The sequence below is a fragment of the Triticum aestivum genome, chromosome 2D (assembly GCF_018294505.1).
Source record: "Triticum aestivum cultivar Chinese Spring chromosome 2D, IWGSC CS RefSeq v2.1, whole genome shotgun sequence".
NCBI classification, from domain to species: domain Eukaryota; kingdom Viridiplantae; phylum Streptophyta; class Magnoliopsida; order Poales; family Poaceae; genus Triticum; species Triticum aestivum.
In genome coordinates this window covers 648,175,457-648,190,436 of record NC_057799.1, presented here as the reverse complement: position 1 = coordinate 648,190,436, position 14,980 = coordinate 648,175,457, and the positions used below count along the sequence as shown (strand labels likewise).

Here is a 14,980-nt window from a genome sequence, read left to right as displayed (position 1 = left end):
GCCGGAAGCCGAAACTCATTCGGAAGCCCCAGCCGAGCCACATACCGGGTCTAGGGCACAATCCGGTCAGACGCACTCGTGTGTCGTCGCCGCCATCTTCCACAGGTCTCCAGATCATATTGAGGCTTCTACCTTGTCTGGCCACTCTGCCATCGACGTCACCATGACGCCAGATAGCAACCTCCCCCTGCGCGAGCCCATCTCCGCGCATCGGACGTCGAGTCTCCACAGCGCCATGCCATCGATCTCCGCCGCCATCAATGTGTGAGATGAAGCACCGCTCCACCATCCCTCCAGCCAGCACTTGCTCCAAAACGATGCCCCCAGAAGGGAAAGCGATAAAACGCCATCATCATCCGATCCGGAAGACCCAGATATGAGGTTTCCCCCTGAGCACCCCGAGCCTGATGGCGCAGACTGCCGACGATGCCTCGACCATCGGCAGTAGCTCCACCAGACGAGCGTCGCCTACGTCGCCGCAGCCTCCAGGATGAAGCTGACCAGAATGCATGTGTCGACGCCGAACCGCCACCACTTCCACCGCCGCTTGAGCAACCCCCGAGCAACGCCTTCAGGAAGGAGCACACCACCGTGGTGTCGTCGTTGCTTGGAACAGGGGGGTCTGAGGTTTTCACCTGAGCTCCTGGGAGGGGTAGAAGGAAGGAGGTCCTCTCCGAAGCCTCCAACGAGGGAAGCAACACCCAAAGGCACTGCCATCGGAGTGGCCGCCACGCCGGCCAAGAGATTCCCCCGGAACCCTTCCAGCCACCGGATCTGCAAGGCCAGCACCCATGAACGGTGGCCGAAGCCACCAAGGGCCGAATCCGATACAGATCGGAGTAGATCGGAGTCGAGGACGAACATCACCATGGCCACCAACATCCAGCGAAGAACCGTCGCCGCAGCCGAAGCCCACCACCTCCCCGCCATCCACATGGCCAGGGAAGTGGCCCACCTGTCCACGCCGGCGCCGCCCGCCGAAGCTACGCCGCGTGCCACCAGCCAGGGCCGCCGCCATGGATCCGAGGCTCCCCACGAGGGTCGCGCCCGACCAGCGCGAGCGCCAGATCCCGCCGGCCGCCGGCCGCCAGCGGGGTGTTGCCCGCCGACGATCGCCGACGACGAGCGCCAGATCCCACCGACGGGCGCCGCCAGCACGCAGCCCGCCTCGTGCAGCCCTCCACGCCAGCCACCGTGGCAGCCCAGCGTCGCCGCGTCCCGCACAACGCCGCATTCCGGCCAGGGTAGATCGCCCCACGGCGATCCCGCCTCGCGAGAAGGAGAGAGCGCCCCGCCGCCGCCCATGCCGGGCGGGCTTCGCCCGCCGGCACGCCCTGGCGGCGGCGAGGGGAGGGATGGGGAGAGGGTCGCGGTTCGGCGGCGGCTAGGGTTTCCTCCCCTGCCGCCCGTGGGAGCGCCAGAGGAGCTGCCTCTTTCTAAGCAGTGTATGTCACAATTTTTGCGAAACCTTCTTAAATTTTTACCACAACCTCTAGATTTCGGAGCCTCCCGTGGAAAGACGCCCTCTCCAACCGGGAACCGCTAGATTTCATTTTCTAATCGGTTTGGTAAGCGAGAAAGAGACGTGGACATCTTTTCTCAAAGGATATATGCAATGGCCAATGGGTTCACATACACACTACTACGTGCTGTACATTTGTTACCCGGCCGGGTCAACACCACGCCCAACATGCACATCTTCCTCAATCAAGATATAAAAACATGAAAGGGTTGGTTAGCTGGACAAAGCATAAACAAAAACCTGATTAAAAGAATTAGATTGCCATAATCTCTCCCTAGTTCCTAGTCCACTCTGCCGTCACAGACGCATGGAAAGTCACGATCGAAGCCATGGATGCACGGCACCAGTCTGTACAAAGTTACTGTAACTGCCGCCCGTTTGCCCAAAGTCAAGGTTGAACGATGGTCAAGAACCGGAGGTTGTCCAAACAAGCGACGCGTAGTGCCGTTTTATTAGCTTGTTCTTGACATCTTACGGAGACATGGCAGTGCTGCAACCAGCACCATACGTGTGTGTGTGTTTTATCTAGTAAGTTCCACGGGAAGAATGTGTAGGTTTGAATATGACTAAGGTTTGTTTGAAGTAAAGCGGCCGTAGCGGGTTTGGACCGGCATTATTAGTTTGTCGTACTGGTAGTATAGTAAAGACCTGATTTGGTTGTTCAGTTTTGCCGCGTATGCTGGGTGCCTTCGCCCCTCAATGAGAGCACGCATGAACCCTCTAGTATTATTTAGACTAAATTACTTTTGTTTAGACTTTGCTGGCCCTTCAAAAACCTTACTTGCACATCGACGCACCCTTCTGATCGGCGCATTTGACTTTAGTTTGTCACCAGCCGTCGGTCGCCTTGCCAGCCTGACACCTACCGTAGTCGCCAACACGGTTAGCGCATCTAGGCTAGAGGTTCTATCTTTAGCTGGTAGATCTTTGGAGAGATTTATCTTCATTTCTTAGAGGATTTGGCTTGATAGATGGGCTAGGGATTTTTTGAGCCACATATTAGAAGGCCTGATACGCCATAGAACTTGCCAATTTAAAAGCGCCGCCGATGTAATCGGCAAATTTTTAAACTGTGTACCGCAGAATTGTTGATGTCGTTGTACTAAAATCAAAACACGCTAGATAAAAGTCATCATTTTGGTCGGGTGTACCGCGCAGGTAAGTTGGCACTTCTCGGTTCGTATCTGCATGCCAACGACGCTAGTAATTTGCCCAAGCAAGGTGACATGCCTAAGATTTTGGTGCATATGACGTCACGCATCCAGCGTCGGCGCCTTTCGGGGTGCCACCAGCACAGTCTGGTCACTAGAGCCGTAGGCGATGGCCTTCCCGTCGTGTGCTCCCCCTTAGAACAGACAAGGGTGATAGGGATGTGGGGAGCAAGTGCAAACCATGAGCGAACTGGTCAATTGCAGGTTTTAAGCATTAGACGTTATCCAACAGTAGCATCGTGCGTCACCGCTTGCAGTAAACCGCGGTTGGTTTTGCAGCAACATTACTGATACGTCTCCGACGTATCTATAATTTTTTATTGTTTCATGTCATGCTTACACTAAATTAGCATACTTTTGACACCAATTGTTCCAATACAAAGTTTTTTAGATGAGGTGATGTGTGCATTAAATGGCTTAGCAACTCAAATCCCAATGCATAAATGATTAGCTTTTTTATTGTTAAGCTTCCTATTAATTTGTTATAGACTTAGAATTGTGTTTTTACCTACGTACACGTGCTTAGCATCGCTTCTTGCTAGGGTCACCAAACTACTCTCTTCTCTCTCTATAATTAATTTGCCACATTAAACTTTATGTCTATTTGGTAGCCTCAAAGCATCTCTAAATGACCAATTAAAATTTAGGCCCCTATATGGCCTCTTATCTTTTAACTCCTTATATTTGGTCTTTTAAAAAAATTGCAGTTTCTTACCAAACCCCTAAAACCTAACTCCTTAAAAAATTTAACGCAAACTCATTTACTTTTGTGTCATCGAGTGAAACTTCATTACTCAGCTACTTCATTAAACGACACCATGGTAACATACTTCATGAGTTCTTCGTGAAAAGAATTAATCCAAAGAAAACTACAAGAATAATCACAAACTTCAATAGAGACAGACCTTCCTTGACTGCTCCTAGTAGTCTGATCAATACTTTCTCCATCTCATTTTCATTGCCTACATTGTTGCTCTTATCTGTAGGCTTTTCGAGCTTCCACACTTGTTTCTTCTCTGCCTCCTCAAACTTGGACATTGCATCCTCTATAATCTCATCGCTAGCAATCAGTGTACCAAAATCTAGTAAATTTCTCTTTATCAGTAGACCAATGTACTCTTCTTTCCGATACTAAAACTTGTGTCCTTTCTACATAAAAATTTAAGCAAGCAATGTTTTTCAAATTGTGTCGAACCCGAAGAACAACCGTACAAAATTGCACTCACTCTGTCCATTCACACTAGTAGAAAATCCATTCAGGATGTTTGCTCGTGCTTGAGACGAGGCGCAACACCAGCCACCAGCAGTCACCACACTTGATGACCAGTAGAGGCTCGCCAACAGCTGCTGGACGAGGGCTGAGCACGGCCGACTGGAGGACGTGGCTGTGTCGGCACTCAGTCAATAGGTGAGATGCGAGCGCCGACAAGAGGAGGACATATGTTGAGGCAGTGCGGAGCGGTCGATGTGGCTGCACGGTTCGGGCCACGATGAATCCTGCCAAAATGCGACGGCGTCGGGGGTCTGGGTTCATCGAATTAATCCGGTGACAGCGGCGACATGCGTAGATGTGTCGATTTAGGCGGCGATGACGACAAGAAATGACCGAATCAAAGCGGGGAGGAGCGCGGTGGGTGCTACAGGGTGTCGACGGTGACGCGTGGTGGTTGACGGATGAAGTAGGGCAGCAACAGAGTGGATGCGGCCGAGCGGGGTTGAGCGGCAGCCGTGGAGGGGAAGGGAAAAATTATACTAAGTCGTCGAGTAAATCTAATGGTCGGGATGGCCGAGGAGTAAAAAATTGTACTCCTCTAATACCGAGAAGAACAACTCTAGCAAACGCCGCATCCGTCCGGCCCGCAAAACGTGTTTACAGTTCAAGAAAAAACGTGTTTGCGGGCCGGCGCGCACGGCTGCATATGCAGACCCCGCTTAACGGACCCGTAAAAAAGGATATTCGCGGAATATGGCTTTTTACGGGTCGGCTTTGTGGGGTCTGATCTGGCGCAGCTCCTCCCGGCCCGGAAAACCTAAATTTGCACCTTAATTTGATCTAGCATAATGCATTTTTTTGCTTTTTCAATAACATTGGATACATAAGACATCACCAAATCTTTGCTAGAATAGCAAGACCAAAAAAAACAAGAACCATAAGTATGCATTTTAGAAGATTTCCAAGTTCCATAATTGCTCCCACTAGTTGATGCAATATCTTCTCCATGCACTCATTGTTGATCTGCGGATTCTTGATCTTGCATTCTTCATTCTTCATCTTTGATTCGAAAGAAGTAGACGTTGCTTCCCCTCTAGTTGCACATGCAGCCACATCATTGCCTTCGATTCTACTAAGGAGTGCATCAACATCTATTAAGTTTCTTTCTATCAACAAATCAATGTATTGGCCTTCCCAAAACCAAAATGAGCATCCATCTTCCTACACAAAAGAATGACCATGTTCGAAATGAGGATCCACAATTGAACCAAAAAATGAGCTATCAAAATGAGCTACCGCAAGTGCATGTACCACATTATTTTCGCATTTGAAGAACACCCATCTGAGGTGCTTCGGCGTGCCCGAAGTTAGACGCAGCACTGTCCGCGGGCAGTCGTCACACTGTATGAGCGGCAACGGCGAGCCACAGAGCCGTTGCGTGAGTGCCGAGCCCGGTGGACGGCCAGACGAATCCATGCCCGCAAATCGTCGGCGGCGCCGGGAGGACGAACCCGTACCTGCATGCGGCAATGCGCCCTTGCTGGGGCTGCGGGAGATGCTCCCCGACCACTCCATCGCTTGGCGCAGCCACCGGCGGCCGGAAAAGCCAAATCCGGCGGCCCCGCGGTGAAGGTCCGTAGATCCACAAAAGTGGAGGCCTCGTGCGTGTGGCGGCCTTTCGGCGAGCTCCTGCCGGCTGCTTTCGCCGGAATCTTGGGCGGCGGGGTGGCGGCGGCGCGAGGTGGGGAGGGGAGGTAGTTGGTGGGGGAAAGCGCGGGCTTAAATGTCCCCCCACCAACCGCTTCCGCTTATATGCAGGGCACCGCAGCCGCGAGGGGGAAACCCGCGTTTTTCCGGGTTGGGATTGGGATTTTGCCGCGCCCCTCAAACAATTTTGCGGACCGAGGCGGGATGCGGGGTCTGATCGGGCAGGTTTCTCCGCCCCGACCCGTATTTTGGCAGTTATTTTCTGGGTCGGGGCGGGATGCGGGGTCTGCTAGAGTTGCTCTAAGGGGTCGGCTATGTTCGGTTTTGGCCCTCAAAATCGATCTTTTACATCTCTGACCGGTTTTAGGGATCAGTTAGAAATGCTCTTAGAACATGTACAAAGTTGAACATGCTCCCTAATAAGCTATAAATAAGCCTACTAGCGTCGCAGCCTCTCAACTCTCGGGATATCTCATCTCCACAAATTAAGGCCTGATACGATAAACAAAATATTGAGCTGAAGGCACGTACGGTGGTGGTGGAAGAAAATAATGGACAAGCTTCCCAAGCGCCCGGCAAACTACGTGCCACTTAGCCCGGTCGGGTTCCTTCCGCGCGCCAGTGCAGTATACGGCGCCCGGACGTCGGTCGTCTACGGGCGTCTCAAGTTCACGTGGAGGCAGACGCACGAGCGCTGCCGTCGCCTCGCCGCCGCCCTCGTCTCCCTCGGCGTCCGCAAGAACGACGTGGTCTCCGTCCTCGCGCCCAACGTGCCGGCAACGTACGAGATGCACTTCGCCGTGCCCATGGCTGCTGCCGTGCTCAACGCCATCAACACGCGGCTGGACGCCAAGGCGGTGGCGGTCATCCTGAGGCACGCCCAGGCCAAGGTCTTCTTCGTCGACTACGAGTACGTGCGCCTCGCTCACGACGCGCTCCAGATCGTTGCCGATGCCGGCGCGCCCGTGCCGCTTGTCGCCGTCATCGACGATATCGACAGGCCCACCGGCGTCCGGCTCGGCCTGTTCAAGCTTGAGTATGAGGCACTGGTCCGCAAAGGAGACCCAGCGGCGGAGCTGCCCTCGCTCGAAGACGAGTGGGATGCGGTCGCGCTCAACTACACCTCGGGGACCACGTCGGCGCCCAAGGGCGTGGTGTACAGCCACCGTGGTGCATACCTCAACACCATGGGCCAGCTGCTGTCATGGGGGGTGGGCAACGAGCTCGTGTACCTCTGGACGCTCCCCATGTTCCACTGCAACGGGTGGACACTCACGTGGGGAGTGGCGGCGCGCGGCGGCGTCAACGTTTGCATCCGCGAGAACCGCGCCGCCGACCTCTACCGTGCCATCTCCGACTACGGCGTCACCCACATGTGCTGCGCGCCCGTGGTATTCAATATCCTCCTTGCCGGCGAGGCACCGCGGCTCGCGGCTCCCGTCCACGTCCTCACTGGTGGCGCCCCGCCGACGGCCGCCCTGCTGGACCGTGTCGAACGGATCGGTTTCAAGGTGACGCACTCCTACGGACTCACTGAGGCAGGCCCCGCTCTGGCCTGCGAGTGGCGTGACAAGTGGGACCTCCTGCCGCTCCCGGAGCGCTCCCAACTCAAGGCCAGGCAGGGGGTCAGCATCCTGTCTCTCGCCGATGCCAACGTCGTGCTCGATGACGACACCATGTCTAGCGTGCCGCGCGATGGCAAGTCCTTGGGTGAGATCGTGCTCCGCGGCAGCAGCCTCATGAAGGGGTACCTCAACAACCCGGAGGCTAATGAGAAGGCCTTCAAGGGCGGGTGGTTCATGACGGGCGACGTCGGCGTTGTGCACCCCGACGGGTACATAGAGATAAAGGACAGGTCAAAGGACGTGATTATCAGCGGCGGTGAGAACATTTGCAGCACGGAGCTGGAGCACGTGCTGCTCCAGCACCCGGCTGTGGCCGACGCGGCGGTGGTTGCCATGCCTCACCCGCACTGGGGCGAGACGCCATGCGCGTTCCTCGTGGCGAAAGACAAGGCCGCCGAGGTATGCAAGGATGAAGTGATCGCCTTCTGCCGCGAGCGCATGTCGCGCTTCATGGTTCCCAGGAAGGTGGTCGTCATCGACGCCCTTCCGAGGAACGCGCTGGGAAAGGTGGAGAAGGTGAAGCTACGGGATACGGCCCGGAATCTTGTCCCCTCGGCCATGTCAAGGATATAGGATGGCCATGTACGAGTCCCATCATGATGATAAAGGGCAATATTGTATTTTAGAAGCAAGAAAAAAATACTCCCCGTCCCGAGTTATTTGTCGATCAAAAGGATGTATCTAGCACTACGGAGGGAGTAGTATATATGGATGCCAATGTTTGTTTTGCACTATGCATGTGTTTGTTTGCTTTGTGATATTTTAATATATACTACTATATTCCTATACAACAGTAAATTGAAACTAGGATGTTAAGTCATTTTTGACAATGTTGTGTATTATGAGTTTATCCCAATTTAAATCTTTGTGAAATTGACTAAGTTCGTGGAAAACAGTACCAGTGTATGTACAACATCAAATTAGCATATAATTAGATTAATATTTGAGTATACTTTCATGATGTATTCATTTAATGTTCTGGATGTTGCTCAAGGATTGATAGGTACAGTACGACTTAACACCGTCTTAAGATCAACTCAGAGCACACAACATATTGAAAAGGGAGGAGGCGAATTGATATATATTACTTGTTTTCACCCACTTGAATCTCCATAACCGGAAGAGCCCTAGGTGCCCAAGGAGGGAGGGAGCGCCAGGGCTATAGTTCTAAAAAAAACAATATGACACTATTTGTGACAAGTTGTTGCTGTTATGCAAAAATTAAGTAACCGAACCTCGATTGGCCGCCCCATTAGCTACAATAAGTGAAAGAGAGATCCTTGTTTGGGGAACCTTTCAGATGGGCCAGCTCATCAACGGGTTTTGGGAACCTTCTAGAGGGTTCCGGTCTAATTTTTCATTTTCCTGTTTATTCAGCTTTTTCTGATTTTTTAGTTCCTTTTCGAAAAGTTTATTTTTTGTCTTTTTAATAAATTCAAAACATAATCAGAACTACAAATTCGAAATTTGATCATTTTTTCAAAAAAATTGTTTGGAATTCCAAAAACAATTCCGGTTCTGAAAAAATGTTTGGATTTTCAAAGCAATTGAAATTTGCAAACAGAAGTATTCGTTTTTCCAAATTTTAATCGAAGTTTCACAAAGTATTCCTGTTATAAAAATTATTCACAGATGGAAAAATGCCTTTATTTTCTCTAGTATTTGCTTGTGAACAGAGGTATTCGTTTTTCCAATTCTTTCAGAGTATTAAAAATGTTCGTTTTTTCAAAAAAAAAATTGTGTTTTCAAATTTTGTTCAAAATTTCTAAAAGAACTCCCGTCTTTAGAAATTGTTCACACATTCAAAAATGCTTGAGATTCAAAAAGATAATGTTATTCTTTCACAAAATGTTAAGTTTTTAAAAAATTCTTCAAAATTTGAAAATGTTTACTGTTCAAATAAAATATTCTTTTAAAAATTGTGTTTGAAATTTCAATTTAAATCTGGCGCTGCTTATAGTTCTTACCCCGCCCTGCCAATTTAGACACGTAACCTCATCTGCTACCAGGATCGGATCGCACGAGGCGATCAGGAGGCGACGAGGCCCTTACGCGCCGCTGGTGACGCCTCCGGTTCCCTCTCTCTCTGTCGGCCGCTCCGGCGGCAGGAGGGAGGGGGAACCTCAGGTCTGTTCGCTAGGGGGGCGTGTGGTAGGGTTAGGGTTGAGGGAGACGCTGCCGAGGCCATTGCGGTGGTGTCGCGTCGGAATAAGTTTCTCCGGGCTCCGTTCGCGGTCAGGCGAGGCCTTTGCCTTCGTCTAGGAGCCAGCGGAGTTGGGGATCCCCGGGTCTCGTCGAGGTCGCGGGCTTTGGTGGCTGGAGGTCCATCGGCACTGGTCGTTTGGGTCCTCGGATGGGCGATGGATTCAGGGAGACGAAGACCCTTCTTCTTCCTTGTTGGTATGATTTGCTGCTGCTGTTCTTCCCCTTCCTCTGTGCTGATGCTGGTGGGAGATCCTGCTTTGTCCGGGCGGATGGCCCGGCCGCGGTGCTGGACCGGTCGGATGACTCGAGTTCTCTTCCCTCCGGAAGGGACATTTTTCGCGGTACTCAAAGCCAAAGATGGCGACGGCTGTTGCAGGTGTGTTGGATTGATGTCCATGCCCTCTCAGCGTTGGTGTCAAGAAAAGAGGAAGCAGCGTGGCGGCAATTGTACTGTGGTCGAAGATGATGACCTGCTTGCGACTGGTTGCAGATCCTTTTGCTGCAGGGGTCTTCTCTCAAGATTCAGGGATGATGACACAGGGCTCCGGAGATTTTTTTGTGTTATGGTTGTATTAGGGTACTCTATGTGTTCATGGTCCTTTGTGTTTGCGTGTCAGTGTGCTTGTAAGGGTCAACTTCTTTGTACTGATTCATGATATGAATGAAAAAATTCTAAAAAAAAAAACTCATCAGCTACAAAGGCTAGCATGCACATTATTATTTATGAATATTTGCACAGTTTGTGCGTGGAAGGGCCGGCCAAGTCGGGGATCCCCTGTGCTTACTTGTCGAACGGACGCAACGGGCGTGGTATAGGAGCCCTACGTTGCCCGTACTGATTCCTAACAGGAATCGCATACAGGTGACGCTTTGCAGGACGACCCATTAGCGTGGTTGCTTTAGTGCCGCTGGTATCACACGCAGGTTCCCTCTCTGCATCGCTTTTCTTTCATGTTTTTTTGTTTTTTTTTGTCTTTCGGCCGGTTTTCCTTGGTTTTTCTTTTTCCTATTGTTTTACTTGGTTTTATTTGTTTTCTTATTGGTTTTTTTTCTTTTTTCATTATACTGTGGTTTTCGTTGTTGTTTCTTGTTTTCCCTCGATTTTTTTTCTTTTCTTTTGTTTCTTTGTTCGTTTTTATCCGTTTTATTTTTCTCAACACATATCTAATTTTCACAGTACACAATGTATAGTTTTAGAACACACGTGAAACATTTTTTTGATACATGTTGGACATATTTGAAATACATGATGTACCTTTCTATAAATATATGTTGTGAATACACGGTAATATGTTTTCCATATAAACATTGTATACATTTTTTAAATGGCACTAATATTTTTAACTATGTGAGCATTTTCTTAAATTGCATAAATATTTTTTTAAATTTCAAGGATATTTTTTGGGAACACCAAATATATTATTAAAATATCACAAGACATTTTTAATGGAATAAATAATGTTTTAACCAATGTGGACAATATTTTACATTTGTACTTCCTCTATCCCAAATTATAAGACATTTTTGGTAGCCTACAAAAAGTGTAATGTCACAATGTTTTTAAAATGTGGAAATTTCCATCAAATGTGATGTCCATTTTTTAATGGCACGAAACATTTTTTTACATTGCATACACATTTAAAAAAACATTACATACATTTTCGTGAAAGTGGGAACATTTTTTATTGTCAAGAACATTTTACTTTTGAAGTTATCAACATCTTTTAAAACTACGCTAACATCTATTTTTTATACTATGTTAACATTTTTTCCAACCATGTTTTCAAATTTCCTAAGCAAATTTAAGTTTTGGAAATATATGCATTTAATTTTAAATATAAATAAAAGTGAAAGGAGAAAAAAAGTAATTTGGGTGACGTCGGTAGGACGGGCCACATCCTACTGGCCCAGCCTACCAACGGTGCCTTGGGGGTCCTAATACGCGTCTAACGAACCAACCAAACCAGCAATGCACTAGACTCTTGGAGGCACTCGCTGCTGGAATTTGTCTAAAAAAAACCTCCCTGCTGGAATGTACAACACCGAGGTGTTCATGGGCCCTTATTGATGAGGAACTAGGGAAAAAATTTGTCGCTATGACGGAGCGTAATGCGAAACAATGGCTCTTCTCACTTCTCAAGTCATTATCACACGAGCAGTTTGTGAAGATGGCGGTCATACTTTGCGCCATTTAGTCGTCACGATGAAAGGCTATCCATGAAGGAATCTTTCAAACACCGCCGGCATTGCTTGCTTTTGTAAACAGATGTGACGCCCCCCGATTTGACAGTACACTAATCATGCACGCAAATGTGTACGATCAAGATCAGGGACTCACGGGAAGATATCACAACACAACTCTACAACATAAATAAGTCATACAAGCATCATAATACAAGCCAGGGGCCTCGAGGGCTCGAATACAAGTGCTCGATCATAGACGAGTCAGCGGAAGCAACAATATCTGAGTACAGACATTAGTTAAACAAGTTTTCCTTAAGAAGGCTAGCACAAAAGTAGTAACGATCGAAAAGGCAAGGCCTCCTGCCTGGGACCTCCTAACTACTCCTCGAAGCCGAACTCCATGTAGAATCATCCTCGGAATCTCTAGCTCCTGGACTCCAGCATCTGGTTGCGACAACCAGGTATAGAAAGGGGAAAAGAGGGAGAAAAGCAACCGTGAGTACTCATCCAAAGTACTCGCAAGCAAGGAGCTACACTACATATGCATGGGTATATGTGTAAAGGACCATATCGGTGGACTGAACTGCAGAATGCCAGAATAAGGGGGGATAGCTAGTCCTGTCGAAGACTACGCTTCTGGCCACCTCCATCTTGCAGCATGTAGAAGAGAGTAGATGGTAAGTTCACCAAGTAGCATCGCATAGCATAATCCTACCCGGCGATCCCCTCCTCGCCGCCCTGTTAGAGAGCGATCACCGGGTTGTATCTGGCACTTGGAAGGGTGTGTTTTATTAAGTATCTAGTTCTAGTTGTCATAAGGTCAAGGTACAACTCCGGGTCGTCCTTTTACCGAGGGACACGACTATTCGAATAGATAAACTTCCCTGCAGAGGTGCACCACATAATCCAACACGCTCGATCCCATTTGGCCGGACACACTTTTCTGAGTCATGCCCGGCCGCGGAAGATCAACACGTCGCAGCCCCACCTAGGCTCAACAGAGAGGTCAGCACGCCGGCCTAAATCCTATGCGCGTAGGGGTCTGGGCCCATCGCCCATTGCACACCTGCACGTTGCGTACGCGGCCGGAAGTAGACCTAGCCTAGCAGGCGTTCCAGTCCAATCCGGCGCGCGCCGCTCCGTCGCTGACGTCAAGAAGAGCTTCGGCTGATACCACGACGTCGAGTGCCCATAACTGTTCCCGCGTAGTTGGTTAGTGCGTATAGACCAAATGGCCAGACTCAGATCAAATACCAAGATCTCGTTAAGCGTGTTAATTATCCGCGAACGCCGACCAGGGCCAGGCCCACCTCTCTCCTAGGTGGTCTCAACCCGCCCTGTCGCTCCGCCACAAAGCAACAGTCGGGGGCCGTCAGGAACCCAGGCCCACCTCTACCGGGATGGAGCCACCTGTCCTTTTAGCCCCCTCATCAGAATCACTTGCGGGTACTCAACGAGCCGACCCGACTTTAGTCACCACATGTGTCATGTATATAAAGTATATAGTATATACCCGTGATCACCTCCCGCAGTGATCACGGCCCAGTAGTAGCATGCCAGACGGACAAGAATGTAGGGCCACTGATGGAAAAAACTAGCATCCTATTCTAAGCAGTAGGATAGCAGGTAAGGGTAACAACTGTAGCAACAATGACAGGCTATGCACCAGAATAGGATTAACCGAAAGCAGTAACATGCTACACTCTTCTAATGCAAGCAGTATAGAGAAGAATAGGCGATCTCTGGTGATCAAGGGAGGGCTTGCCTGATTGCTCTGGCAAGGAGGGGTCGTCAACTCCGTAGTCGAACTGGGCAGCAGCAGCGTCGGTCTCGTAGTCTATCGGAGAAGGAGAGGGGGGAAGAAACAGTAAATACGGAGCAAACAAAGCATCACAAAACATAAGGAGGCAAAACGCGGTGCTAGGTATGCCCTAACACGGTAGGAGGTGATACCGACGAAGGAGGGAAACATCCGGGAAAGTATCCCCGGTGTTTCGCGTTTTCGGACAGATGAACCGGAGGTGAAATGTTACAGGTTTGCTATGCTACGGATGTGTGGCGGGCGAACGGGCTGCGTATCCGGATTCGTCTCGTCGTTCTGAGCAACTTTCATGTAGAAAGTAATTTCATCTGAGCTACAGTTTATTTTATATGATTTTCTAAAGATTTAATCATTTTATGATTTTAATTATTTATTTAAATCCAACATTATCCAGAACAGTGCACGCTGACGTCAGCATGATGTCAGCATGACATCAGCAGTCAACAGGGGAGTTGACTGGTCAACTGACGTGTGGGTCCCATTCGTCATTGACTGTTTAGTCTAATTAGGGTTTAACTAATCTAATTGCTATTTAATTAAACTAACTAGTTAATTAGATTAATTAAATAGGATTAATTAATTAATTATTTTAATTATTATTTATTTATTTATTTTTAATAATAATTTTTATTATTTTATTATTATTATTAAAACGTTCTGCGGGTGGGCCCGAATGGCAGTGGCCCTAGGGGCCTTAGCGGGCGCCAGCGTTAGCGGGTTCGAGCGCAACGGGTGCAGGGGAAGGCCGGTGGCCTGGGGCCGGCGGTGAGGGGCGAAGCGGGAGGGGTGGCGCGGCCAGTGCAGGGTCGGGACAACGGTAGGGAAGCGGCGACGAGCACGGTAGCCCAGGCGAGCCGCACGGCGTGGGACGGTGATGACTGGCGGCGTAAGCGGACAGGGGAGACCGAAGGAGGCCACGGCGGGTGCGGGCCTCGACGGCCAGAGCGGGGAAGGCGCGCCGGCGCACGCGATGCAGTGGCCGCGCGGGGCGAACGGGGCACGGGCAGCGCGACGCGGCCGTATGCGGCGAGAGCGGAGTGAGGGGGCACGGGGCAGAGACAGGGCCGTGAGAGAGCTGCGGGCAGTGCGTGCGACAAGCCGCAACGGTGAGCGGCAGCGCAGCGAAGAAGCAGCTGATGCTGCGTGGCGACGCGGGCGCGGAGCTCGTCGGAGCAGAGCACAGCAGGAGCGGGCGGGCGGAGTCGGCAGAGCTGTGCGGTGGTAGGGGCGCGGCGTGGTCGTGGTGAGCGCGTGGCGAGGGGGAGAGGAGGCCGGGGGCCTCACCCGCGTTTGCTGAGAAGAGGGCGACGAGGCTCGGGGGCGACCCGTGGGGAGGAGGACGTGGAAGCAACGACGACGGTGATGGCGAAGAGGACGGCGGCGCGGCGATCCGAGCGGCGACGGGGTGACCGAGGCGGAGGCGTTACGGGCGGCGTCGAGGTCCAGCGGCGGGGCGACGTGCGTGGTCGGGCCCCAATCCGATCTGGATCG

The 14,980-nt window shown here is 50.5% G+C and overlaps 1 protein-coding gene across 1 annotated transcript; it reads left to right on the top strand.

Moving 5' to 3' along the window:
• The first annotated feature begins 6,204 nt into the window (after nt 1-6,204).
• Nucleotides 6,205-7,851, top strand: LOC123050807 (trans-cinnamate:CoA ligase, peroxisomal-like). Its single transcript, XM_044473540.1, has one exon. The coding sequence runs from the start codon at nt 6,205-6,207 to the stop codon at nt 7,849-7,851; it is 1,647 nt and encodes a 548-aa protein (XP_044329475.1).
• Nucleotides 7,852-14,980: the final 7,129 nt, after the last annotated feature.

Bases quoted from the DNA above. Each gene is read 5' to 3' on its own strand.
- LOC123050807 (XM_044473540.1), top strand. From the start codon at position 6,205: ATGGACAAGCTTCCCAAGCGCCCGGCAAACTACGTGCCACTTAGCCCG.